This window comes from Hydra vulgaris, chromosome 07 (genome assembly GCF_038396675.1).
Source record: "Hydra vulgaris chromosome 07, alternate assembly HydraT2T_AEP".
NCBI lineage: Eukaryota > Metazoa > Cnidaria > Hydrozoa > Anthoathecata > Hydridae > Hydra > Hydra vulgaris.
In genome coordinates, this window is record NC_088926.1 from 17,862,992 (window position 1) to 17,889,842 (window position 26,851).

Below are 26,851 nucleotides of genomic sequence, written 5' to 3' on the forward strand. Positions count from 1 at the left end.
AGATGAGTCTTTTCTTCAATAAATAAACGTTTACATTAAATAGAATAGAAATAAATACTGTTAAAATATTGCTAATGATTTTGATCACTTTTATGTTTTTTGCAGTTTTTACTGACAAACTGTCTTGAGATCTAAGATAATAACTTATAACTATGTTTGAGGATTGAAATTTGAAGCATTTATTCATGAGTGTCTATTATATTATATTATTAATTTACTTGGGTGTTTTTTAGAAAAAACTACATTTTTATATTAAATTTTATTATTTATAAATTTAAAACTTAACATTATTGATCAGTAACTTAAGTTAATGAAATTTCAACCTTTTATGCATATGAAAGTAAAAAACTTTTCTGTACCAATAACTATGTTCACTACATTAGTAATCGACCGAAACCTGTTTTGGTATCACTGCCGAAATTTCAATTTGAATCAAAATTTTGGGTTGATACTTTTTATAAATTCGGTAAAAACCGAAATTTCGGTTGAAAAACATGCCGAAAACCGATATTTATCTAATTTTGAAAAACAGTTATTTTTTAAAATGTTCACATGAATTTTATATAGAACAACTGTTTCGGCCAGACAAACTCTGAAGTATAAAATAAACAAAGTTTCTCAGATCTTATAGACATTTTATTTTTGCAATGCAATTTCGAATTTTGCAAAAAATATGCTTTATTGACTTTAATAATCCCCGTTTCAGCTAACGTTAGATTTAAGTAAAATTTTTTTCATTGTCTAACAATGTGAGTATTTGAGAATAAATATCTGAATTGATTCTTTTATAGAATTTTTTTTGATAAAAAGTAAAAACAAATGACTAAAATTCTGCCAAGTTTAACATTTACTGTGTTTATTCTTAAATTAGGGAAAGTTTTTATTAATTTATAAATGCTTTAAAATAAAACATTTTGTTGGTGTTTAAAATAAAACATTTCATTGGTGTTTAAAATAAAACATTTTATTGGTGTTACCATGTTATCAGTGTTTATATTCTTTTTACAGAACAAAACCATCTCTAATATTCCAAAAGTTATAAAAGTTTTAGTAGTAATATTTTTTTAAATAATAAGAAGCCATAAAGCTCACTTAAAACAACCCTGTTCTTAACCCAGTTAAATAATATATAAATAATATATTCTTCGAAAATGAATAATATAAAGTTGATCAAAATCTGGTTATTGGTTAAAATTTAAAATTACCGATTAAATCCTAATTAAAAAAAATTAACAATTATTTACCTCAAAGGATTCAATCATAATATCCAGGAGTTCTTTTTCATTGTTTTCTAGGTCTAATAATCTTTGCAAGCGACTGTACCTGCTACTGGAAATTCTTACTTGAGTAATGTAATATTCTCCAAAACCTTCTCTGGGTTGCACAAAACTTGCAAATTTTGATAAAAAATGTTTAAAGTATGAAATATTTGATGTACAATATTTTGGAGCTTCACATTCTAATGGTTTAACTGTATTATCATTTGTCTTCTCTTGAAGCCTTGCGACATTGCTTGGAGTTTCTGCATCTACATTCTGTAACAAAAAATAAACTATTTTAGAAGTATATTATAAATAGATATTACATCTTTTTTCATGTATACATTTCCTATCAAATACATCACTTTTTGCTAAAATGGATCTAAGACTAAAGATCATTGGAAATTAAATGATATTTTTTTACAGAGTTACTTCAGAAAAAACTTAAACACAAAAATTTTTTAAGTTTTGAACTTTAAAATTTGATATAAAAGAAAGTTTATATAAAAATATATTTCTAAAACAACTTATTGGTGGAAAAATTGAGTACCCATAAGCAGACTTAATAAACATTATTTTTGTCACTTCCGCAGAACATAAACTATAATTACATAACAATTGTTTACATGTTAGTCCACTGCTAACCTTTGCTTTCAAATGTTACCTTCATAACAACCTATTTTCTCACTAGCAACATCATACCTTAAATATACTCAAATCCAGTAAAAATAATATATCCAAACCAATTTCTATTAACCTTTTTCAAAATTTCATATTAAAATCTTCAAAATGCTACTTTGCAACATAATTTGTGAACCTCAAAAAATATGATACCAACTACACAAATATGATACTTTGTAAGCTTCAAAATATGATAACAATTATACAAACACGAACATTTCCACTTTAAAAACTGTTGATATAGAATTCAAGTCTATTGAATAATAATAGTATGATATTGCCTTTAATTTTCACAATTGAATCTATAAGATTCAATTGTGAAGATTAAAAAAAAATGATACTTACTACACAAACATTAACTTTTCTACACAGTTCTTCATCAGCTGTGTCTTATGAAATAAAAATGAAAAATAAAAAAATCTCTGAAATATCAGTCAAGTAAAATAGATGTTTAATAGTTGTCAGCTATTAAATAAATGAATAAACAATTAAAAGAAAACTTGCAAAAAGGATTGCAAGAAAGATGCAAGCGATAATAATGGCTATACTTTATTTATTATATCTTTTTAATTTTTTTTTTGTTATACTATATATTTTCATTTATTAAATGCAAATATATTTTAGCCTTAAAACCAATCATTTGGTAAATTTGTTATTACTTCGCCCTTATATATGAACATATAATAAAATAATTTTATCTTTTAACTTCCAATTCTCTATCATTGAATATACAAAAGTTATTTTATGGTCCAATAGATATAGCTGAAATGACTAAATAGCTCAATTTATTTTTGCCAAATTTATGAAAAGTTCTTTAAGGTTTAGTATGAATATAAGGTTTAGTATGAATATAAGGTTTATTGAATATTTTGTACAGGCATGTGCAATACTGAGAAGTTTTACTATTGGAGTTGGAGTCGCGATTTTGTATATTAACTCCGACTCCACTAAAAATGTCTCAACTCCGCAACTCCAACTCCACAGCCCTGGATTTAATTTTTGTAATGGTTTTAAAAGCAACGCTGCACAGCATAATAACTAAATTTTATTCCATTTAAAAAGTAAATTACACTATTTTTATGGGAGAAAAAAAACCATACCACTTTATTCAGCCATAAAAAAAACCATATTATTCACTTTATTAAAAAATACAGATATTTATTTGTGTCCTAGAAAAAAAATTTATTAAACAAATTTTGATTGACTTAAATAAAAACAGAATTGCAATAAGCAAATTATTAAAATTTATTTAACAAAAAATATTTTTAGCTCTGTTAATTTTTGTAAATACATGTACTAATTACAAATGTATAACATACCTGTAAAGCTTAGCATTTTCAAACGAGGCTTAAATATTTTTTTTTTTCATTTTTATATTTATTTTATTTTTTAATTTTTAATTTATTTTTTGACCTGTTGGACTCTTAAACTAGTTGGGATTCTTGTCTTATATACGGTGTCATCAGATTGTCTGCACAGCTGTTTCACTCAATATAAAAGCAAACTTGATGTCATCGCTTTTATCAACAAAAAAAGTTTTCGTATAAAAAGAAATATAAAAATTTACTTACTTGAAAATAATAGTACCCTTTTTTTCTTTAAATAATTTTATCTTCGAATAAAATAAATATAAAATGATGAATTAAGATTTAAAACTTAACATTTTTGATCAAGTTAATGAAATTTCAACCTTTTATGCATATGAAAGTAAAAAACTTTTTTTCTGTACCAATAACTATGTTCACTACATTAGTAATCGACCGAAACCTGTTTTGGTATCACTGCCGAAATTTCAATTTGAATCAAAATTTTGGGTTTGATACTTTTTACAAATTCAGTAAAAATCGAAATTTCGGTTGAAAAACATACCAAAAACCGATATTTATCTAATTTCGAAAAACAGTTATTTTTTAAAATGTTCACATGAATTTTATATAGAACAACTGTTTTGGCCAGACAAACTCTGAAGTATAAAAGAAACTAAGTTTCTCAGATCTTATAGACATTTTATTTTTGTAATGCGATTTTGAATTTTGTAAAAAAAATGCTTTATTGACTTATAATGCCTGTTTCAGTTAACGTTAGATTTAAGTAAAAAATTTTTCATTGTTTAACAATGTGTGTATTTGAGAATAAATATCTGAATAAATTTTTCTTTTTTAGATTTTTTTTGATAAAAAGTAAAAACAAATGACTAAAATTTAGCCTAGTTCATCATTTACAGGCTTGGTCGGGAAGCGGTAGTGATTGCTCTCGATAACTGACCACGGAAATAATATTTAGTTGCAAAAAGCTGGTCAGATTTTTTAGTCGTTTTGAGAACATTTCAAAAAACAAAAAGAAAGCGCAAAAAAGATTAATTGGACCGATGAGAGACAATATTATTTAACAAAAACATTTATTTAACAAAAAATATTTTTATTTAATAAAGAGTTTAATATAACTTTTATTTATATACTCTTGTCTTATTTCCAGTGCTGAACCGAAGGGTTGGGGTTAAAGGGGGCTATAGTCCTGGGCCCCGCAATGTTAGGGGCATCAAAATAGTCAAGAAGACTTTTTTTTTAGTCATTATTACGGTGTGGCACATAAAAAGGCATCCAATATAAAAATAGCCCCTGCCCCGAAAAGTCTAACAAGATTCTAATAAAACTAACACTAGCTTTAGTTTTATTTAAGCTAAATTGTTTTATAAATAAAAAAATTAATTTTTTTAATAACAATTTTATGTTTCGCGTGAATATTTTAGCATATTTGAAACAATTCTTCTTAGTAAGATGAACACTCAAATAATTAAATCATTTTGTTACTGTAGAAATTAAATTAACTAGATAGAAATCAATTAAAAAGATAGAAATCAACTAAAAATACTTTATTAAGAGGAAACGGAACTGCTTCATAATATCGCTCATGATGTTTAGCGAGTGGGCTTTTTAATTTTAATTAGTATTTAAAACAGAAAAAAGTAACTTTAAGTAAAAGGATAATGAGTTTGTAAGAATCGCAACTGAAGCGAAAATATTTAGAGCTAGTAAACCAATATGTAAGAACTTAAAAACTTTTCTTTATATTTAATAACTTTCTAAATATATATATATATATATATATATATATATATATATATATATATATATATATATATATATATATATATATATAAAATTATAGAGTAGATTTTGATCAACTTTATATTTATATATATATATATATATATATATATATATATATATATATATATATATATATATATATATATATATATATATATATAAATATAAAGTTGATCAAAATCTACTCTAAACATTTTTTGTCAAAGTTTGCAAGTTTTGTGCAACCTGGAGATGATTTTGTTAAAAATAAAAATCAATAATACATAATAAACTTTCAAAATCTTGACAATTTAAAAAATATATATTTAAAACACTTATTTTTGTAAACAAGTAATATTACTTTAAAAGATTTACGGCTTTGCAGAAGTGGCTGCAAGAATGAGCCATAGTATTAAAGTATTAGTTCGTATAATATATGTTCTTAAAACAGTATATGCTAGATATATCCACAAAATTCGAATAATACAATTTTCATAATAATTCAACAAAAAACTCTAGAACTTTCTTTTGCTTAGTCAGCATATTTTTTAAACCAATAGAATTAGTTTGTTCAAAGATTTGACAAGTTTGTTCAAAGATTTGACAGGTTTTTAGTGTTTGCGACTACAAAACCTGGCCAGTTTTTTGCAACTAAATATTATTTCCGTGGTCAGTAATCAAGAGCGATCGCTTCCGCTACCTGACCAAGCCTGCATTTACCATTTTTATTCTTAAATTAGAGAAAGTTTTAATTAAATTATAAATACTTTAAAATAAAACATTTTATCGGTGTTTAATATAAAACATTTTATTTTCCATGGTATCAGTGTTTATATTTTTTTTACAGAACAAAACTATTTTTAATATTCCAAAAGTTATAAAAGTTTTAGTAACATTTTTAAAATAACAAGAAGCCATAAAGATCACTTAAAAACAACCCTGTTCTTAACCCAGTTAAATAATATATGAATAATATATTCCTTGAAAATGAATAATATAAAGTTGATCAAAATCTGGTTATTGGTTAAAATTTAAAATGATCTATTAAATCCTTATAAAAAAACCAAACAAAATCATCTCCAGGTGCACAAAACTTGCAAACTTTGACAAAAATGTTTAGAGTATGGAATGTCTGATGTACAGTATTTTGGAGCTTCACATTTGTAACGGTTTAACTGCATTATCATTTTTCTTCTCTTGTGCCCTTGTGTCATTGCTTGGAGTTTCTACATCTACATTCTTTAACAAAAAATAAAGTATTTAGGAGTATATTATAAATAGATATTACATCTTTTCTCATGTTATACATTTCCTATCAAATACATCACTTTTTGCAAAAATAACTTAATTTTCATATTGTTGCTATGTGTAACTATTGATTGTGAAAGATTGAATTGTAATTATATACAGGAAATATCAATTAAATGTATTATGTTTTTGTTTGTGCAAATGCTTTTCATATGATAACAAAAAACTTTCGTTGTTAAGCTCAAGAAAGAAGAAAAGTTGGAAAAAAGGTTCAATTACACTTTTGTGGGCACGTTGACAATTATAAACATGGTTGTCAAAGCGATCAGTTGATAAGCCAGTTCTGCAATTAGAAATATGTCCGTTTATACGTATTCTTAAATTATTAGTTTTACCAGTATATGTTTGTTTTTTGCATGTTAAACATTTTAGATAATAGATTACATTTTTACTGTTGCATGTGATGTGACTTTTCACTTTCCAAATGGTACCGTTAGATGTTTTAAACTTATCTTCTTCTATCACAATTCTTAAATAAGTAAATTCATTTAGTCTACAAATCATTTACTTTGACTCACCCTAATAGACATTAATGATAACTAATATAAATATATAATGTATAGCATGCTTTTGCTTCGCAAAAACCAAACCCCGAACACAAATTGAAATATTTATATAGAAGCATTATAATAATTTTTTGAAGGAGTTAAAAAAGTTAAATATAGTTTTTGTACTCAATATATTCTTTGAAAATGAATAATATAAAGTTGATCAAAATCTACTCTAAACATTTTTTGTCAAAGTTTGCAAGTTTTGTGCAACCTGGAGATGATTTTGTTTTGTTTTTTTATAAGGATTTAATCGATCATTTTAAATTTTAACCAATAACCAGATTTTGATCAACTTTATATTATTCATTTTCAAAGAATATATTGAGTAAAAAACTATATTTAACTTTTTTAACACTTTCAAAAAATTATTATAATGCTTCTATATAAATATTTCAATTTGTGTTCGGGGTTTGGTTTTTGCGAAGTAAAAGCATGCTATACATTTATATTAGTCACCAATAATGTCTATTAGGATGAGTCATGCTTTTCAAATTTTGGATATGGGAGCGTGTGAAACATTTTTTTTTTTATGTATTAGGATATAAGAAAATACGTAATCATTAAAAAAAATTAGATATAATATAGACATAAAAATAAAAGATAACTTTTGGTGCTACTTTACTTAAGACCATACAAACATGGCAGACGTAGGAAAAGTTGACTACTATAATGGATTTTATAAACTAAATATATTTATATAAATACTAGAAATGGTAGTGCATATAATAATTTAATTAAGTAATAGGATGTTGTAAGAAACATGAATACTGTTTTTTCTCTTAAAAAATTTATTTTGTGTGGGCACAGGGTATTTAAAAAATGTAAGTTTTACTAAAAACTCATCAAATTGACCCCTTTTTTGTCTTTTTATTTAAGCCTATGGGGATGCAATCCTTAAAAAAACAATTTGACATAATATAGACATAAAAATAAAAAATAATTTTGGGTACTTTTTATAAGGTCATCCAAAAACATATATGGAAGTATACTGTGTTTGCTATAGTATATAGGAAAAAGGAAAAAATTTTTTTTGCTCTATAAATAAAAAATAGTATAGTCCCTGCAATAATTTACAAACTCTTTAGGGGCTTACAAATTTAATGGCTTTAAAAAAATGTCATTAAAGAGATACAATATATTTAATGTTGAATTTATTTTACTATGATTATAAATAATATCCTTAGAGAAAAAAAACAACTAAAAAAATTTTATTGCCTAAATTAATTTAAATAAATCTGTTTTGATTGGTTCACGGGCATGATTTCTTTATGTGCTAATGTTGATATGATAAACCCATCTCTTCTATTTTTTCGAAAAACTGATTGAGCAGCTCTTGTGACTTCTTGGACACATCTTTCAATAGCTTGCCCATGAACAGGAAAACAAGGTACATACATCAGAGTATCTTTGTATATTAAAAGTTCATCAATTGACAGTAAACATGTAAGTTTGTGTACATCAAAACTCCAATTGATTAGATCTAAAAGAGAACCAGCATTTTCATTATGTATATGATACTTTCTACTTCTTACATTAGTGTTTCTGTATTCTGAACCTCTTTTTAATTTTAAAATTGGTTTAACTGTAAATTGTTTTACTGTTTTTTCTAGACTACATAACGCTGCCTAATAACATTTTCACTATGAGCATTACATGAAGATGATAAAACAGGGCATTACAATGTCTTTAACTCTAAGTCTTTGATGACATAGTTTTAACTGCTTGAGTATATGGTTAGGCCCTACCATCCACTTCCACTTTACTTTGATTTTAAACAAAAGTGGCACATAAACTCCAACAATAAACTCCACCCGAAGTGGAAGATTATGTTTCTTCAACTGAAAGTAAGATTTCTGAGCACCAAAGTAAAGATTTTCTTTTCGGAAAATTCAACCATCTTGCATGCGAATTAGGCCTAGTTTCTTTTCCTTTAAGATTGTCCAGAAAAACTCTAGTGTTAATTGCACGGGTATTTTCATAAATATACTATTGATCATCTGAAAGCGATTTTAAAACTTCAGAATCATTTTCTATTGTGGTAATAGGAAATTCAATTTTTGTTATGCTATCTTTGACTTTTAAGCTAGTAACCTTCTACACATTTATACATTTTCTAATAGAATCAGAAAAGTTATTTTTTAATATATTTTTTTCAAATTGAGATCAGCTTTTTCTAAACTACTTGCATTTTCATTGCGAATGTCCAAATCGTCTGGTGCTGTTTGACATTCTATTGCTAAAGGAGAAAATAAGTGCTCAAATTATGTTAATTAATTTTAGTAAAACAGTTATACTACATTTTTTAATTCAGTCTCAACAAAAATTAGCAAAAATATTTGCAATATTTTAGCATTTACTTATATCCTCACAACTTGTTTGAATTATTTTAGAGTCTTATTCCTTTTTTATCCAAATATCTTGTCAATCAATATGTCTCTGATATATCAACTAACCCTATTTGTAAAGACTTAAGACATGTACCAGAAAAAATCTGCGCTGACATTTTAAAGGTTATTTAATTAACTATTGTATTTCAATATTGAATGTTATATATATTTTCAAAATACATATATTAATAATCTCAAATTTCACTTTAGAAAGTTTGTGAAGTTTTGTATGTGAGAACGCACGCACTTTGCCTTTTACACTCTACATCAACTTTTGCACAGTCTTCGGCTGGACTTTCTTGATAGCTCTAATCCATTTATTTTTGAAGTCTTAAATGTTTTTGGCTTCTTTTACATTTAAACCTTATTTTTCTTTTTACAAGAGCCCAATATCTTTCGATAGGACGTAGTTCGGGACAATTTGGTGGATTACAGTGTTTTTCAACAAAATCTACTTTATTTTCTCTAAGCCAGTTTAAAGTTGTCCCAGAGTTGTGATATGATGCTAAATTGGGCCAAAATAGCGGGTTACCATGTGTGCTTTTAAAAACGGCAAAAGAAGTTTCTAGAGGCATTCTTTTATGTATATTTTGGTGTTAATTGTTCCCGTAGTCACAAAACAAGAGCTTCTTTCACCACATTCACAAATTGCTTGCCAAACTAGGAATTTTTTAGCGAATTTTTGCATTTCAATACATTTATAATTGGAATTCAGATTTTTGAGATTAACTTCTGAATAATATTGGGTAATATTGGTGTCCTGGAAGAGATCGAAAATATGCAGCACAATAAGTTTCATCGTCAATAATTAAACAAGATTTTTTGCCATATAATTTTTTATAGAGCAGCTTTGAACAACAAATTGCAACATTTTTTTGCTTTTCTTTACGACGAGGAACTATATTCTTTTTATAAGATTTATAGCTACAATTTCCCTTTACTCTTTGTATAGTGGAAGCACTTGTCTTAAATTTATTTGCTAAAGTTCGAACAGAAATCTTCGGTTCTCTGTTTAAGGCATCTTTCACTATTTTACAAAGATCTTGTCTAACAAAACATTTTTTTTCTTCAACTTCTTGATTTCCTTTTGATTGTACCAGTGTTCTCAAATCGTTTCATAATGCTCTGCACTGTTCTCAAAGCAATCTGCAACTCTTAAGAAATAGTTTTGTTTGATACACCAGGATTTTTAACGAGAAAATGCAAAAAAATTTCTTGCTTCTTATCTTGATTTGATGACATTTCAATTAAAACTAACTGTTTTGATAACAGAGTTGTTTAAATTTTGAATAACGCTAATACAATGGTATTTAAAAAACAATTAGCTATTTAAAATGATGCACGGTTTCATAAACACCAAATTAGAACACATGCAGATTTTTTCTGGTACATGTCTTATGTAACCAACTTTATTTCTTTGAGCTTGTAGGAAAAATAGTTCTTGCAAAGGTATCTTTGCTACTTTTGGACATATGAAAGGTACTTAAGCTTTAAAAAGACAAATCTTTTAAAAAGACTTGAGACTTTTAAAAAATTTCACACTTAGATTTTGTCAAGTCAAATAACTTATCAAGTTTGTTTGCATACATATTTCTCTATTTCGTAGTTCTCTTTTGCAATGTTCCATTCAATAACAAGTTTATCAGCTGCATATTTTTCTGAGACCAACAGGATTGTAAAACTTATTGACATCCAAATACATTTTATTTTAATAAATGTTCGCATACACATACATATTCTACCAAAATGTGTAATTGATCTTTCACACAATAAAAATCCATATTGTTAACTCACAGCATAGGCGGCTCTGATAAACAAACTTTGAGTCCATTTTCCAATAGCTCATACATTTTAATACTGTTTGAGCTCAAGTAGCCATTTGTTGCAACTAAATAAAATTATGTTTGATTCAAAATATTGGTAGCTTTTTGTAGTAAGTAAAGACTATCTTAATATATATGGATATATATATATATATATATATATATATATATATATATATATATATATATTTATGTTATAAATTTATTAATTTTTTGTAGTAAGTAAAGACTAATCTTAATATATATATATATATATATATATATATATATATATATATATATATATATATATATATATATATATATATATATATATATATATATATTTATGTTATAAATTTATTAATTTTTTGTAGTAAGTAAAGACTAATTTTAATATACATATACATATACATATACATATATATATATATATATATATATATATATATATATATATATATATATATATATATATATATATATATATATATATGTTATGGATTGGTTAATTTTTTGTAGTAAGTAAAGACTAATCGTAATATATATATATATATATATATATATATATATATATATATATATGTGTGTGTATATATATATATATATATATATATATATATATATATATATATATATATATATATTTATTTATGTTATAAATTTATTAATTTTTTGTAGTAGGTAAAGACTTAAGACTAATCTTAATATATATATATATATATATATATATATATATATATATATATATATATATATATATATATATATATGTGAAAATTATTAGACTCAACTAGGTTTTTTTCAATAAATAGTTTTTATATTCTAAAAAGATTTTATTGATGAGGAAATAAAAAATAAATGTCCAGTTCTTGTAGCATGCCAAAGCGTATAGAAATTTTACTTAAGGCTAAAGGCATGTATACAAAGTATTAATGTAACTTTGAATTGTTCAATAAATTTTTTTTAGAATATAAAAACTATTTTTATTGAAAAAAACCTAGTTGAGTCTAATAATTTTCACACCTCTGTGTGTGTGTATATATATATATATATATATATATATATATATATATATATATATATATATATATATATATATATATATATATATATATATATATATATATATATATATATATATATATATATATATACCCTCGGTTGATGTAGCGGCACTCCGTTGCGGGTCAGGCTATAAATTAGTCAATGTAGCAGCACTTCCTTGCAGCAGTAGGCTATAAGATAGTCGATTGACAAATTGATTATAAATAAATAAAACACATTTAAAAAGCAATTCATTTATGAAACTATTATCTTAGTAATTATATTACAAACTAGCTATAGAACCAACTTTATAACACATAAAAATCATAAATCATTTCCTACTATTGAACAACTTTTATGGTTTTCAATAATAATGCAGTGGGGGATACAAGCCACCAAGGCCACAAACTTTTATGACCATGTTTTATGATTCACCTCATTTTCAGTTCTACTGAAAATAATAAAGATTGCAATACTAAATATTTGTAAATTATAATTACAATTATTAGTTAAACTGAAACTTTTTAAACGTCCTGCACCCACACAAGACAAACTTATTAGGTGTAAAAAAAAATTTCACATTTCTTCCATTATCGTATTACATAACAAAATTACTACACCATTTTTAACATTTATAAAAATTTACATTCCTAATTTTTATAATAATATTTGCATATCAATAAGTGAAAAATAAGTACAAATAAAAATCTTTATAAAAAACTTTATTTACCAACTTTTGGTCCAACACTTCATTATCAGTGTTATGTCTGATATTACCAAGTCCTCCATCAAATGGATTTTTCCAATTGGCATTACCATAGTCATCTTTAAATTCATTATCAAAGTTTTCCAGAGCAAACACAGAAGCAAACCAACACAAGTAAATAATGAACATTATTTATTTCGCATACACCATAATTCATAACTTTGTACGTATGTAAATATTATTTCTTACTTTTCAATAGAAGATGTTTATATAACTCATCAATAATTAATTGCAAATATATTATAAGAATATGTAACAGTATTGCAGTAATAAAAACAACATCATTAAACACAGCAGGAGAAACATTTACTAGTAAACTTATTAAACATAAATTAAAAACATAACTTTAGGAATGGTAACAAGGCAAATAAAAGGATGTAAAAAAAGCATTAAATTGCCAGATAAATAAATGATAGCAAATAAATATTATAAAACCATGCTGGAAAAATATATATATATATATATACTTTTTGAACATCTTTACTGCCAACAAGGCTGCTAACAACCACTGTTAGAGTTGGAAGATACTGAAAGAGATAAAGTTTATAAGCACGATAACCATTAACAGATGACTTAAAAGATTGTAAATAATCAGGAAATCAAGATGAAGGGAGCAAATTCCAAAGAACTGATGTTCGACAAAAAAACCAGACAAATGAGAATTTTTGGAGCACTGAAAACCAGTCACAGTAAAAAAATGAGACTTAATTGAATGATGAGTAACACAAGAATGAATTTTAGTAGATGGCACAAGAGATGTTAGCTCTTTAGAGCAGCACTTGTTATAGTATTTATAGAAATGTGATACTGAAATTTATAGATGATGTGACAGTGGTTGAGGGTTGGCTGCAAGAGTCAAACTATCTTATAGCCTGTGGTTTGGCATGGGGCAGCAATCTTTTCTTTCATTATTCTTTGTTTTTTCTTCTTTTTCTGAAAACACCATCTTAATTAATGCAATAAACTACAATTTTCAAAAATTGAATTCAATACCTAACAATGTATTCTATATAATGAAATAGCACTGAAATATAAAAATAAAATTAAAAAAAAAAAATTTCATTAAAAATATTTTTAGAGTTAACATCAAGAACTTTGAACTTTACAGGGTCCCAAATATTTAAAAACAAACTTTTTTCAAAAGTACCTAAAAATTTCCAGCAAGAAAAAAAAAGATACTTAATGAAGTAAAATAATATAAAAACTTCAAAAAATAATAAATATTTTACAGAAAAACTATTGTATTGCATAAAAATGATAGCTTTTATATTATATAAAAGTCAAAAAAAGTTTTTTAACAAAAACACATATATTTAATTCAATTTCTGTAGCAAATACTAAGACAGTAACAAATACTTATACTTCTACAAAATTATCTCTGATTTCATTAACTTTATTTATCATAGATTTCTCAAAATGTTTTTTTTTTGTTTTGAAAATAAACCAAGCACAATTTAATACTTTTCTTCTCCAAGAAAATCATTTATTGACCAAAGCTGGTCGAACGTTTATCAGTTATATTATTTGAATGAACTGACTCTTCATGCAATTAATACAAGTTACACACAATGAAAATCTAACCTATAAAATTATAATAAACAATTAGTATAATAAAGACAACTAATATAAATTATGAGTAATATAAACAATTTAGAATAAATTAAAATAGAAAATACAAAAAAAATAAATTATATAATCAAATATGGTAAATTAATCGTAATTAATAGATAATAAATAATAAATAAATATTAATAAAAAACAAATATTATATTTCATTAAAAATAAACTGTAATATTTTATTTTAATCACATAATACAATTATGTGATTATGCAGATCTGATTTTAAGCATCAAAGAACTTTTGACATATGTTGACAGCACCCCTTATATAATAACCATGCTCCCAGTTAAGTCTTACATATAACAAGCCTCAAAATTCACAGGAGACAGGTGCAGTTGCATGCCATATGACCACACATAAATTTTTTTTTTTGACAACTAGACCGTAGATTTTTGCATCTATTGATAATTTTGTGTTTTAAAAAATGCGTTGAAAAAATCAAACTAAATTAAGGAGAAAATTTTAAATAAACAAACCATAAACAGAAAAGAAAAACAAACTTAAAAAACGATAAAATAAATAAAGAATAAACTTTTAAATAGAAGTATATCATTCACTATCTTGCTCATTTTTATTCAACATATAGCTCCATTGAATTTTTTTTTTTTTTTTGTAATTAAATTATACACCATATGCCATAGTTTTTATTTTCAAGAAATGTGCTATATTTTTCAAAGGCAAGATAGTTATTTGCAGTACTCTTCGTTTGGTCTTCCCAAATGTGAAACATTGTATTAAAGTGCGTGCGCATAGATGCATATTAGTTACATAAAATGAATTCATGTTTTCAAAATGAGTATATGAGTATTTAAATCCTATTTTATTTTTTGTTATTGAATTATTTAATGTTTTAACAATATGTATTGGTCAAGCAATATATATTGCTCATACATAATTGAACAAATTAGGTCTTGAAAAATATATAAAAATATTATTTTTATTTAGTATTTAAATGTCAACTATTTTTCAATTTTTATTTTTAATTATACAGTGATTCAGTTTTTATTGCAGATTTATTCAAAATAAAAGTTGTATATAGGCCACTATTGAGAGGAATGTAAATTTGTATAAAACTACTGTAATTTTAGTTATGAATAAATTAGCAATAATGCCTTATATCTACTAAATAAAGTTAAAAAAAAAACAATATTTGTAAAATTATTGCTTGCTATGTTTTAAATGTAATGTTAAAAATTGACTATGATTATATAATTAAATATCACTAAACATATAAGTTTTTTATATTAACAATGAAAAATTTATTTTGTAGCAAATATACACAAAATAATTCCTTTTCATTAGCTATTATGCTCACAGATTGACAAGAGATTGAATAAAGCAAGCTACAAAAGAGCGTAGCTCTGATACAGACTCAAGAGGTGGTAACATAGATTTTGACAGTTTGGATACTGAAGTACCTCTCCATCAACTCATTTGTTCACCTTCACTAATATTATAATGTATGCAGATACCACTTCCCCAACCTTTCCACAATACTATTTATCTTACTACTACTTATCATTTAATTTTGGTTGGTCTTAAAAATAAGCAATATAATATTCAATGAAACAAATTCACTTTCCAAATCATATAATTGGATTTGTTTGTGACCTAAATGTTTCATCTTTAATACAATCGGATAAACAGGGGAATATTACTGTACAAAATGTGAAATGGTTGGAGAAAGAATGATACACAGTAGCTAGAACAAGTTTATACCTAAATATGGTATTTAATTCTCAAATGATCCTATTAAGCAAAGGGTTAAGACATAATCATGACTAGCCCTAAGTAGGTTAGAATTCCAACTCAGAAAAAAAAAGATTTTTAAAATACGCACATTTCTGAAAGTATGGATTTTCAATTTGCTTAGAAATAAATTTGCCTTTCAACAAAAAAATTATTGAAAAGTCTTCACAATTCATTTATATTTTTGTAGTTCCACTAGGATTGCAGTTTTATTATTTCTAATAACGCTTTCAAAAAAATTCTAATGATCATCAAAAGTTATTATAAAATATATACAGTATCTTTTGAGCATAAAACAAAAAATGACTTCAACAACTGAAAAAAAAAAAAGTAATAAAGTGAATATTTTTGTTAGAGACCAAAAAAAAACTGAAAAAGTTTATTAAGTTTATAATGGATGCATAACAGAATACTTGGTGTTTACATAATAGTATGCTTGGTGTTTATATAATAGTAGGCATGGTGTTTACATAATAGTATGCTTGGTGTTTACAAAATAGTGTTCGTGATGTTAGCATAATAGAATGCTTGGTGTTTAAATAATAGTATGCTTGGTGTTTACATAATATGCTTGGTGTTTACATAATAGTATGCTCGGTGTTAACATAATAGTATGTCTGGTGTTTGCAGCTGTCTAATGATTAAACCATTGTAATTAAAAGGTTTAAATTTTTTTTTTTTTTTTTTTTTTTAAACATCTTCGCTTCCAACAAGGCTGCAAGCAGCCACTCATTAAAGTTGGAAGTTACTGTAAGAGAAAAGATGAAGATTGTAGAGAAAGATAACAATTGACGGACGATTTAAAAGATTGCAAATTATATGAATCAGGAAAGCAAGATGAAGGAAGCGAATTCCAAAGAACTGATGTTCGAGGAAAAAAACTAGACAAATAAGCGTTTTTGGAGCACTTAGGAACAGTCACAGAAAAAGGATTAAACTTAATTGAATGACGAGTAACACGAGAATGAATTTTAGTAGATGGCACAAGAGACGCTAGCTCTTTAGAGCAGTGCCCATTATAGTATTTGTAGAAAAGAGAAAGAGAAGCAACATTACGACGATGTGATAATGGTTGAAGGTTGGCTGCAAGAGCAGGTCCAACTATGTTTACAATGCGTTTTTGCACCTTGTCTAAAAGAGAAAGGGCATCATTAAAAGATCCGACCCCAGATATGGTAACAGTATTCCATACAAGGCCGGATTTGAGATTTATGGAGATAGAGAATAGAATCCAGAGTAAGAAAGTGGCGAGCTCGATAAAGAGATGCAACCTTAGCAGATGCAAATTTTGCAACCGATTTGATATACCGTTTCCAAGAAAGATTGGAAGTAAGAGTTAATCCTAGAAGATGAAGAGTAGGTGATTCATCGAGTACATCACCATTCATAAATATAGGAAGATCTAAATTATTGCGATAACGATTGGCTGAAAAAAATTGAGTTTTACCTGAACTAAAGTTCACCAGCCACTGTGAGCCCCATGCTGTAGCAGAAGTAAGATCCTTTTCAAGCTCAAATGCCCCCTCCAAGCAATCAGAGGGTGTTGGTTTCTTATCACAACAAGAATAAATGGTAGTATCATCAGCAAACAATGCCACCTTTGATGTGAGAATATCTGGAAGATCGTTAATGTAAATTAAAAAGAGTATAGGGCCAAGGATAGAACCTTGAGGAACCCTTGAAGTTACAGAATAAGAAGAAGAGTGTTGTCCATCAAGGGCAACTTTTATGCTACGATTGGAAAGGAAGGATTCAATGATCTTAAAGATGTTGCCGGATACACCATAAGAAGAAAGCTTATGGAGAAGACCAGCATGCCAAACTTTATCAAACGCTTTTGAAATGTCAAGAGCGATGGCCTTAACCTCTCCACCTTTATCTAATGCACGATAAAACCTGTCAGTTATTACTGTTAGCAAATCAGCTGTAGAAGGAGAAGATCGAAATCCATATTGATGGTCAGAAAGTAAGTTATTAGATTCAAGATGAGAAATTAAGTGTTTGTTAATTAAAGATTCAAAAACCTTGCTTATGATAGGAAGAAGACTTATGGGACGGTAGTTAGACAAATCAGATTGCTCCCCAGAATTTTTGAAGATAGGAATAACAGATGCAGCTTTCCAGCAGGCTGGAAAACAAGACTCTGATAAGCACTTGTTGGATAGTTTTGAGAGTATAGAGAACAGCTCCGGAGAACACTTCTGCAAGACAATAACAGGTATGTTGTCTGGGCCACAAGCTGTAGAAGAGTCTAGGCAGGAAATCACTTTAGATACAGATGCTGGAGTGATATGAATGTCAAGCAATGGATCAACCTGTTTGTTGGCAATATCAGGTAGAACGCAATTAGTGGAATCAGAGATGATATTGATGAAAAATTTTTAGCAAACAGTTCGGCTTTGTCTTTAGGTGAGGTGACAAAGTCTGAACTATACAAGAGAGGTGGAATTATAGATTTGCCCTTATTATTGATATTATTAAAGATTCTCCAGAAGTCACGAGAGCCTAATTTTTGAGATGAGATACGAGATTTCATGACCTGAGAATAGCGGGTTTTGGCGTTAGACAAAACCTTTTTACAGTTGTTTCTAGCAGTAATAAACAGACGTCTGTTTTCTGGAGATTTGTTTTGCTGATAAATATGGAAGTAACGGTTTCGATTGGCAATCGCAGCAGCACAGTGTGAGGAAAACCATGGAGGAGAGTGAGGCTTGACCTGGAATCGTCGAGAGGGAATAAAAGATTCCATGCCAGCCTGAATCTACGAAGTTATGTAAGAAGCACATTTGTCGACAGGAAGTTGAAAGATTTCTACCCAAGGGCCATCACGAAGAAAATCACGGAAAGAATCCCAGTCAGCTTTACTGTAGTTGTAAGAGGTTCGATAATAGGGGGATTCAGGTGATGAAGAAGAATGAGATATTAGTTTTGAAGAGATCAAACTGTGATCAGAAGCACCTAAGGGTGAATGTGGAGAAACTGAGCACTGACTAGGATCAGAAACAAGACATAAGTCGAGTAGAGAAGGTAAATGATTAGGGTTGTCAGGAAAGCGGGTTGGAAAGTTGACTACTTGAGTTAGGGATTGAGAAAGGCAAAAGTTGTGGGCTTTAATGCCTGCAGAGTCACTGACACTAGAGCCAAGCCATTCAGAGTGGTGAGCATTAAAGTCACTGACAACAACTATATTAGCTGATGGATAAAGAGAGAGGGCTTGGTCAATATGATCAGAAATAACATCAAAAAGAATGCAGTCTTGAGATGAAGGAGAGCGATATAGAACAAAGAAAAAGGCAATAGAGCGAAGTGGTGCTAAACGAAAGCACATGAAAGAATAGTCTGTGGATTCAAACCTAGTTTCACGACAAATAGGTGAATTCTTACGAATGTAAATGCCCAGGCCAAGCATGTGACTATTGGAGTCTTTACGAATCAGAGAAAGATAACCATCAACACTAAGATCACAAGATGAGACAGCCGAACTCAAATTAGTCTCACAAAGAGCAAGTAGGTCTGGTGAACTTTGCAAGAGATAAGACTCAACAGAAGAAAAGTTACTTCGAAGACCACGAATATTGGTGAATGATAGGTTTAGAGAACTTGGTGATGATGATGGTTTTTTGTGTTTTATAGTTTTTGGTACTTTATTCATTTTTAAATTAGATTGAAGAACTTGACTCAAAGCATAGATAGTACTCAGAACACGGTTTAATAGCCCAAGCAATTGCCTTATTACTACTAATTAACCCTAAGCCATAACAAAGGGCTCCAAATGTGGCCTCCGCAATTCACACCAAAAGTACAAACAGGGACACCATCCATGCGCAACATGGCACTGTTAATACTTTGATATTTTTCAGCTGTTAATGGAATCAGCCTCTCTGAGAACTACCACAAAGTTCGGGAAACCTGACTACCAGCCGGCCTCAGAACCATAAAACTGAGTTTTAGAGCTGTACCCTCATAAGGAGATAATAGAATGAGTTGCCTAGTCATAAAAACAGTGACACAAGCAAACCCATGCATTGAGTCAAGAAGATCCAGCATTCAACATCCTAAACTGGAAACAATGTATTAAAAATACATCTGCGCCAGCCTAATAGATGAAGAAGGGGTGCGAGGCTGGTCAACAGATAGAATCTGTTTACCCCTTAAGTCTTTGCCTAGGAGGCTTTCTACAAGACAGTAGCTAGGTGCATTTAACATCTGCCCAAGATTAGTATTTTTATCGAGACACCATCGTTTCAGACATTTTTACCTTGATTGGGGTCTTATGTTCAGAATCTGCCAAATACTATTTCAGCCATCTTGCTACCGTCGAATGATGTCGATTAATTTCCTTTCCTATGTCCCTAGTACTTATTGCAATAGGAGAATGATGACAATTTCTGCTTTTTTAAGAATACAGAACTTCATACTGCCAAAATTTTCGAAGATAGACATCTTTCAACAAAAATAAAAAAAATAGGCTACTTTGCTGAAAGAAGTGAGTCAACCAAAAACGGATGAAGACTTCAATATACTGAATTGAAACAGTTTAGAATGCCTTAATATATAGAGGAATAACTAATAAAAGAAAATTGTTGGTTTCAATAAAATGAGTGTAACTATTTTAGATTAATTTTTTTCTTCAGAGATCAAAACTACTGGGTACTGTACATAAATGATCATCCAAGTCAACTTACAAACCAATTGTTGGTGTGTGCAGATGATTGTAAAGTAATAGCTGAAGTTAATAATGAAATGGATGCACACACTTTACAAAATAACATTGCTATGTTAAAAAATTTATTATCTTATTTAGTATTGTTTTATTGCTGTTTTATTTTCTTTATAACCTTAATAACATAAAACGCATTTAAAATAAAACGAAGTAAATAGAATTGTTCTAATTAATAAATTAAAACATTATCGCCATTAAACTTTAAACTTCGTTTTTGCACAAAAATATGCCTTTAAACCATAGGAGTCTATAATCTATAGACTAAACAGGTAAGATAAAGCACAAAAACCACTTTTTTTATAATTGACTATTCCTTAATCTAGCGTACTATTGAAAAATTTAAGTATAATTAAGTTTTTCATTCAAGTTTTTAAGTTGATGTTTTCATTCAATTTTTTCATTCAAATTGTTTTGCAATAAAACGTGAAACAAAAAAATTTGGTTTAATAAATTGAATAATTTTACTTTAATTCAAGAATATGCTTAAATATTTTTTAGAAAAAAATTTAAATATTTTTTAGAAAAAAATTTCTTCGAACAGAAGTAAAATAGTTGATTAATTTTAATTTAAATTTTTTATAATTTAATTTTTATTTTAAATTTAGCAATAGTCACCGATTTAATGTTTGCAATAAATATTTTTACTTTTAAAACTATTTTTAAGAAATAAAATACAATTAACTTTCAAAAATGTTTATAATTTAGCAAAACTTTCTCCCTCACTTGCACTATGTTCTAAATCTGATATTGTTACTGTAGCTAGATATACATTTAACTTTCAGCATCAATTCTTGCTATGCTGGGTATTGCAGACGCTGTTGAACTAAATTTATAATTATTGAGCGTTAAAATTCTTTTAAATTTTTCCAATTTTTTTCAATTTTAAATTTTGTTCAAATAGATTTCTTTTTAAATAAAATTCCTAAAAACAACTTGCATGTTTACAGAAAATGTTTGATCTTGGTATTGTTTCAAATAAAATAGAAAAAAATGGTATCCCATTTTTTAAATTCCATTCAAGATTTCATTTTAAAATAATTTTAGTTAGAAGCTTATATTATGTGTTAACAACATATAAGATATAAAGAAAAACATTTATGTCTAAATTTTGTGAGTCTTTGTGTATATTAAGTAAATTTAATAGCTGAGTAACTGTAACATACTGTAGTAACTTAACTGGTTGTTTTGATTAAATTTCAAAGTAAATTTACTGATATAAAGATATACTTTATTCATTCAGTAAATCAAACTAAATTTAACTTTAAAATAATTTTGGTTTCCACGAAGAGATTTAAAGTTATTCAAAATTGCTTAATGTTGAATAAAATCTCCCCGGATACAAACAAATGATCATACTTCTATTCAAAAGATAAATTTTGCATGATGTACTTTATGAATAAAAACTTTAGTACTAAAAAACAAAAACATTACTTTTAAAGATGGCCAAAAACAACACTAAATTAAAAAAGAAAATAAATTAAGAAAAAAAACAAATCAGAAAATAAACAAATCCTGAAAACAATTCATTTAAGAAAAAAAAAATCACAAATGTATATATATATATATATATATATATATATATATATATATATATATATATATATATATATATATATATATATAAATATAAATATAAATATAAATATAAATATAAATATAAATATATATATATATATATATATATATATATATATATAAATATAAATATAAATATAAATATAAATATAAATATAAATATATATATATATATATATATATATGTATATATATATATATATATATATATATATATATAAATATAAATATAAATATATATATATATATATATATATATATATATATATATATATATATATATATATATATATATATATATATATAAACCAAACCAAACCCTCAGTCGATGTAGCAGCACTCCGTTGCGAGTCAGGCTATTTGTCAGTCTATGTTTTTATTTTTTTATAAAGTTATTTTATAAAATTTTTAAACAACTTTTGTATTCTTATTTTTAGAGTCATTGTTGAAAAAAACATCTTTTGTAATGATTTAACAACAATTGAACTTGTCATTTTGAAAAGAGCACAAGTCCATTTACTAAAACTTTTTAAAATCAACAAAAATATGATTTTTATTAAAATAATGTCTAGGTTGCTAAAGAAATTAAACATAATTGATAAAATAGATAAAACATAATAGATAAATAAAGAACGTATATAACTTATTTATTTTTTATTTTTTATAAAAAAACATAAATCATACAGAAATTTTTAATTCAAACTTATAAACAACTGTTAAAAGTTTTGGACTTTTGTCCTTTTCGAAATGACAGGTTCAATTAAAAGTTGTGATATGCAATTTATTTACTGGCCATATAATTATATAATTGAAAATAGTCCATATTATTAAGAAATTGGCTTTGTACGCTAGAACTATAAGAAATTTTGTTAGTTTTTTTTCTTATGTTTTTTTGTTTATTACATTTCTTCGAATTACAAAACGATGCCTCAAAATTTCTACAAAATTTTGAGGCATCGTTTCATTTTTTTACATCAAAAACTTGTTTACAAAAATAAATAGCAATTAGTTTTCTTGCTTTCCTGTGCTTTGATAAAAACAGTAAAGTTTAGCAAAGACATTTGAAAAACAAAATAAAAATTGTCAGTGTTTCTAGCATAATTTTTAAAGTATTTCCTTTAAATACTGACTAAATATAATTATATTCAGTCAGTATATAAAGAAAATTATACTCTTATCTACTTTTTTCCTAGACTTGTATCAATTTTGGTAGTAGAAAATAACAAACGGTATAAAAATAAGGAAACCAAAACAGTAAATATTTAGATATATTATTTTTTTGACGACAATTTTCTTTTTTATTAATAATTTTTTTTAGCTTATTTTATTTAGATTTTCTATTTCGTATATTCCTTGGTTCTTTTCTTTGAGTATTGCTGATTTATTCTCTATTTTCTTAAAACTTTATTTAAATGTTTACTATATAAAAACGAGGTCAAGTTGTCTAAAAAAATTACTTTAAGTGTGGGCATACAAGGCGTATATATATATCAAGCTTTTTCCACCACACGCGCTTCCCAGAAAGGCTTTGTATATATATATCAAGCCGATGATTGCATAAATCGTGAAACTCCGTATATATATATATACATACAAGTTTTTACAACTCTTTCCAATGAAATGTAGTTTGCATTTCATTAGAAAATGTATCCTAATCTATTCTATACAATGAAATGTAGTTTGCATTTCATTGTATAGGATAGATTAGAGTAATATGAGCATACTTAAAGATTTCTTTAATGTAAGCAGTAAAGTTAATATTGCTTTGTATTTCTTGAATCAATGTTATGTGTTAATAACAGGAATCAGTATAAGCAGTAATTAGCGGCTATCATCTAATTAAAATGCTATTCAATTTTTTGCGTTGTCAAAATAATATCATCACGCATGAAAAAATCTGTGGCCCGAAATATTGGTGCTAAAATAATACAATTTATTTTTTTATATATAAAAAAAATATTACCTAGGATCTGTTTCATTTTTATATGAAAAAAAATGCATACAAACATTTTGTTTTGACTTTATTATTCATTGAAATTACCTAGTTTAAAGTCCTAAAACTGCAGTGGTTTTAATTGAATTTTGAATAAAAACAAAATATAGTTGAAAACTTTTACAATAATAAAAAATTTTCAGTAATTGAAATTTAAAAAATTTGAATTTTTACTGTTTAAAGGTTTGAGTTAATAAAATTGAAAAAATGACCAACTAAATTCCTTTTTTTGTTTTTTCGAAAAAACAAAGAAGTATTGTTTCAATAAAAAGTGGCTTAAAATTTGATCTTTTAATGACAAGTTTTGTTAATAACGAATCATTACACTCCAAAAATTAGTTCTAATTATCAGGTGTTTTTTTTTTATATAATTAATGTTATTTTTTTGAGCTAATTTAAAGTGCTCATATTACCAAGTGGATTGGGTAATATGAGCACTTTTAATACTTTTTTGAAACCTTCGTGTTTTTAAAAAAAATTTTGGGTGTCGAAAAATCTACGAGAATCATGAGTAGTGATCTCTAAAATTTGTTTATATTTTTAATATATTTTAATATACTTATATATTTTCAATATATAAATATATATGCCTTCCCTAAAGAAATTAAGTGGAAACATTGGTGTATATAGGCATTTTTTCACCAAAAAAAAACAATATTTGCCATTAAAAAAAAGTTTTTTTACCTTATAAAAATCATTCAATATATCCAAGAGCTCTTTTTCACAATATTCTGAATCTAACAACTTCTTTAATTTTACTTTAGCTGTAAAGTGTTCACCATTAAGGTGACAACAGGGTTTCAATAAACTTGTATAATTTATTAGTAACTGTTTGAAGTATGAAATGTTGAATATACATTTTTCTGGAGCACCATACTTGTTAATATTACCTGAAAAAACCTTTAATGGTTCAATTAAGTGAACTTTCAAGTCTCCTTCATCAGTTTTCTTAAAATAAAAATTAACATAAATATAAATTCATCGGTAATAAAAATAAACACTTACAATTAAATATTATAGTCTGAAATGTGACACTCTCTTTTTAATGTTACATCTTGTATTTAAATATGATGCACATATTTATAGATACACATGTATAACACTTGAAAAAGTCCTTTAAAATTCTTTTAAAGGATATTTCAAGTGCTTTAGCTATTTAATTATATTGAAGAAGTTAAATTAACTTTTTGAGCCTAAGGAGTTGAGAAAAAAGTATAAATACTATAATAATACTGAAGGTCAAAGTCTTTGAGAAATTGTGATTAAAATCACTGGTATATACAACATATGTGGCGAACAAACTACATGGGTACATATAATACATGTGGTGTACATACATTGTATTATTAGCACAAATAAAAAAAATATGAGTCCCAAAAATTTATTTTGCCAAAGTCATTAATTCAATTCTGTTTTTCCTCTGAAGCATTGTAAAGGGAACAGGCTTAAAAAGAAAAACTGAAAATGGGAGAAAAAACAACTTAAATGCTGTTTAATAGAGTAAAGAAAACAATGCCAGAAAACATGTGCATTAAGAAACTTATGAAAATAAAACAATATGAAAATAGTTAATGCTCTTGAAAGCCAGTACTATGCAATACTAATGCTAAGCTTTTAGATTAAAAAAACAAAAACAATATTTAAACATAAAGACAAAAGATTTCTGTCACTCTTTTTACTTGCTTATTTAGTTATTGAAAACTGAAAATGTAGTATAAAGGATCAATTTGGTTGGAAACACTTAATGATTTTTTCCTTAATGTTTTCATTAGTAATTTACTTTTTTGAGTATACAGGCAAGCATAGATCTTCCAGAGCTGAACAGATCTATGGTTAATGACGCATGAGTCACTTATGATTTCCACCAAATATTGGCTACTTATTGACCAAAATAACTTGTTGCATTATTGGATTTATATATTTAAAAAAACTGTTTGAGGTTTTTTTGTTCTATTTTATCACAAATAATTTTACACAAAATATTATATATATATATATATATATATATATATATATATTATATATATATATATATATATATATATATATATATACAATTTATATATTATAAAACATTATATATATATATATATATATATATATATATATATATATATATATATATATATATATATATATATATATATATATATGTATGTATGTATGTATATTTATCTCTATTAAAAGTTCTTAACAACTACACTAATAATTATAGTAATAATTAAGTTAACTATTAAAACATTAACTTAGATAATTACTTAAAACATATACTTATGCGGAAACTAACACATTCAATACTGA

At 26.2% G+C, this 26,851-nt stretch overlaps 1 protein-coding gene across 1 annotated transcript in view; it reads right to left on the minus strand.

Moving 5' to 3' along the window:
• Positions 1-13,081, minus strand: part of LOC136082326 (uncharacterized) — a 35,717-nt gene extending 22,636 nt beyond the window's left edge. Inside the window, exons 1-2 of the mRNA XM_065801245.1 lie at positions 12,855-13,081; positions 1,245-1,535 (exon numbers count right to left, since the gene is read on the minus strand). Of these exons, the coding sequence (XP_065657317.1) occupies positions 1,245-1,535; positions 12,855-13,019 (456 nt within the window). The 5' untranslated portion in view covers positions 13,020-13,081. The remainder of the gene's footprint in view (positions 1-1,244; positions 1,536-12,854) is intronic.
• Positions 13,082-26,851: the final 13,770 nt, after the last annotated feature.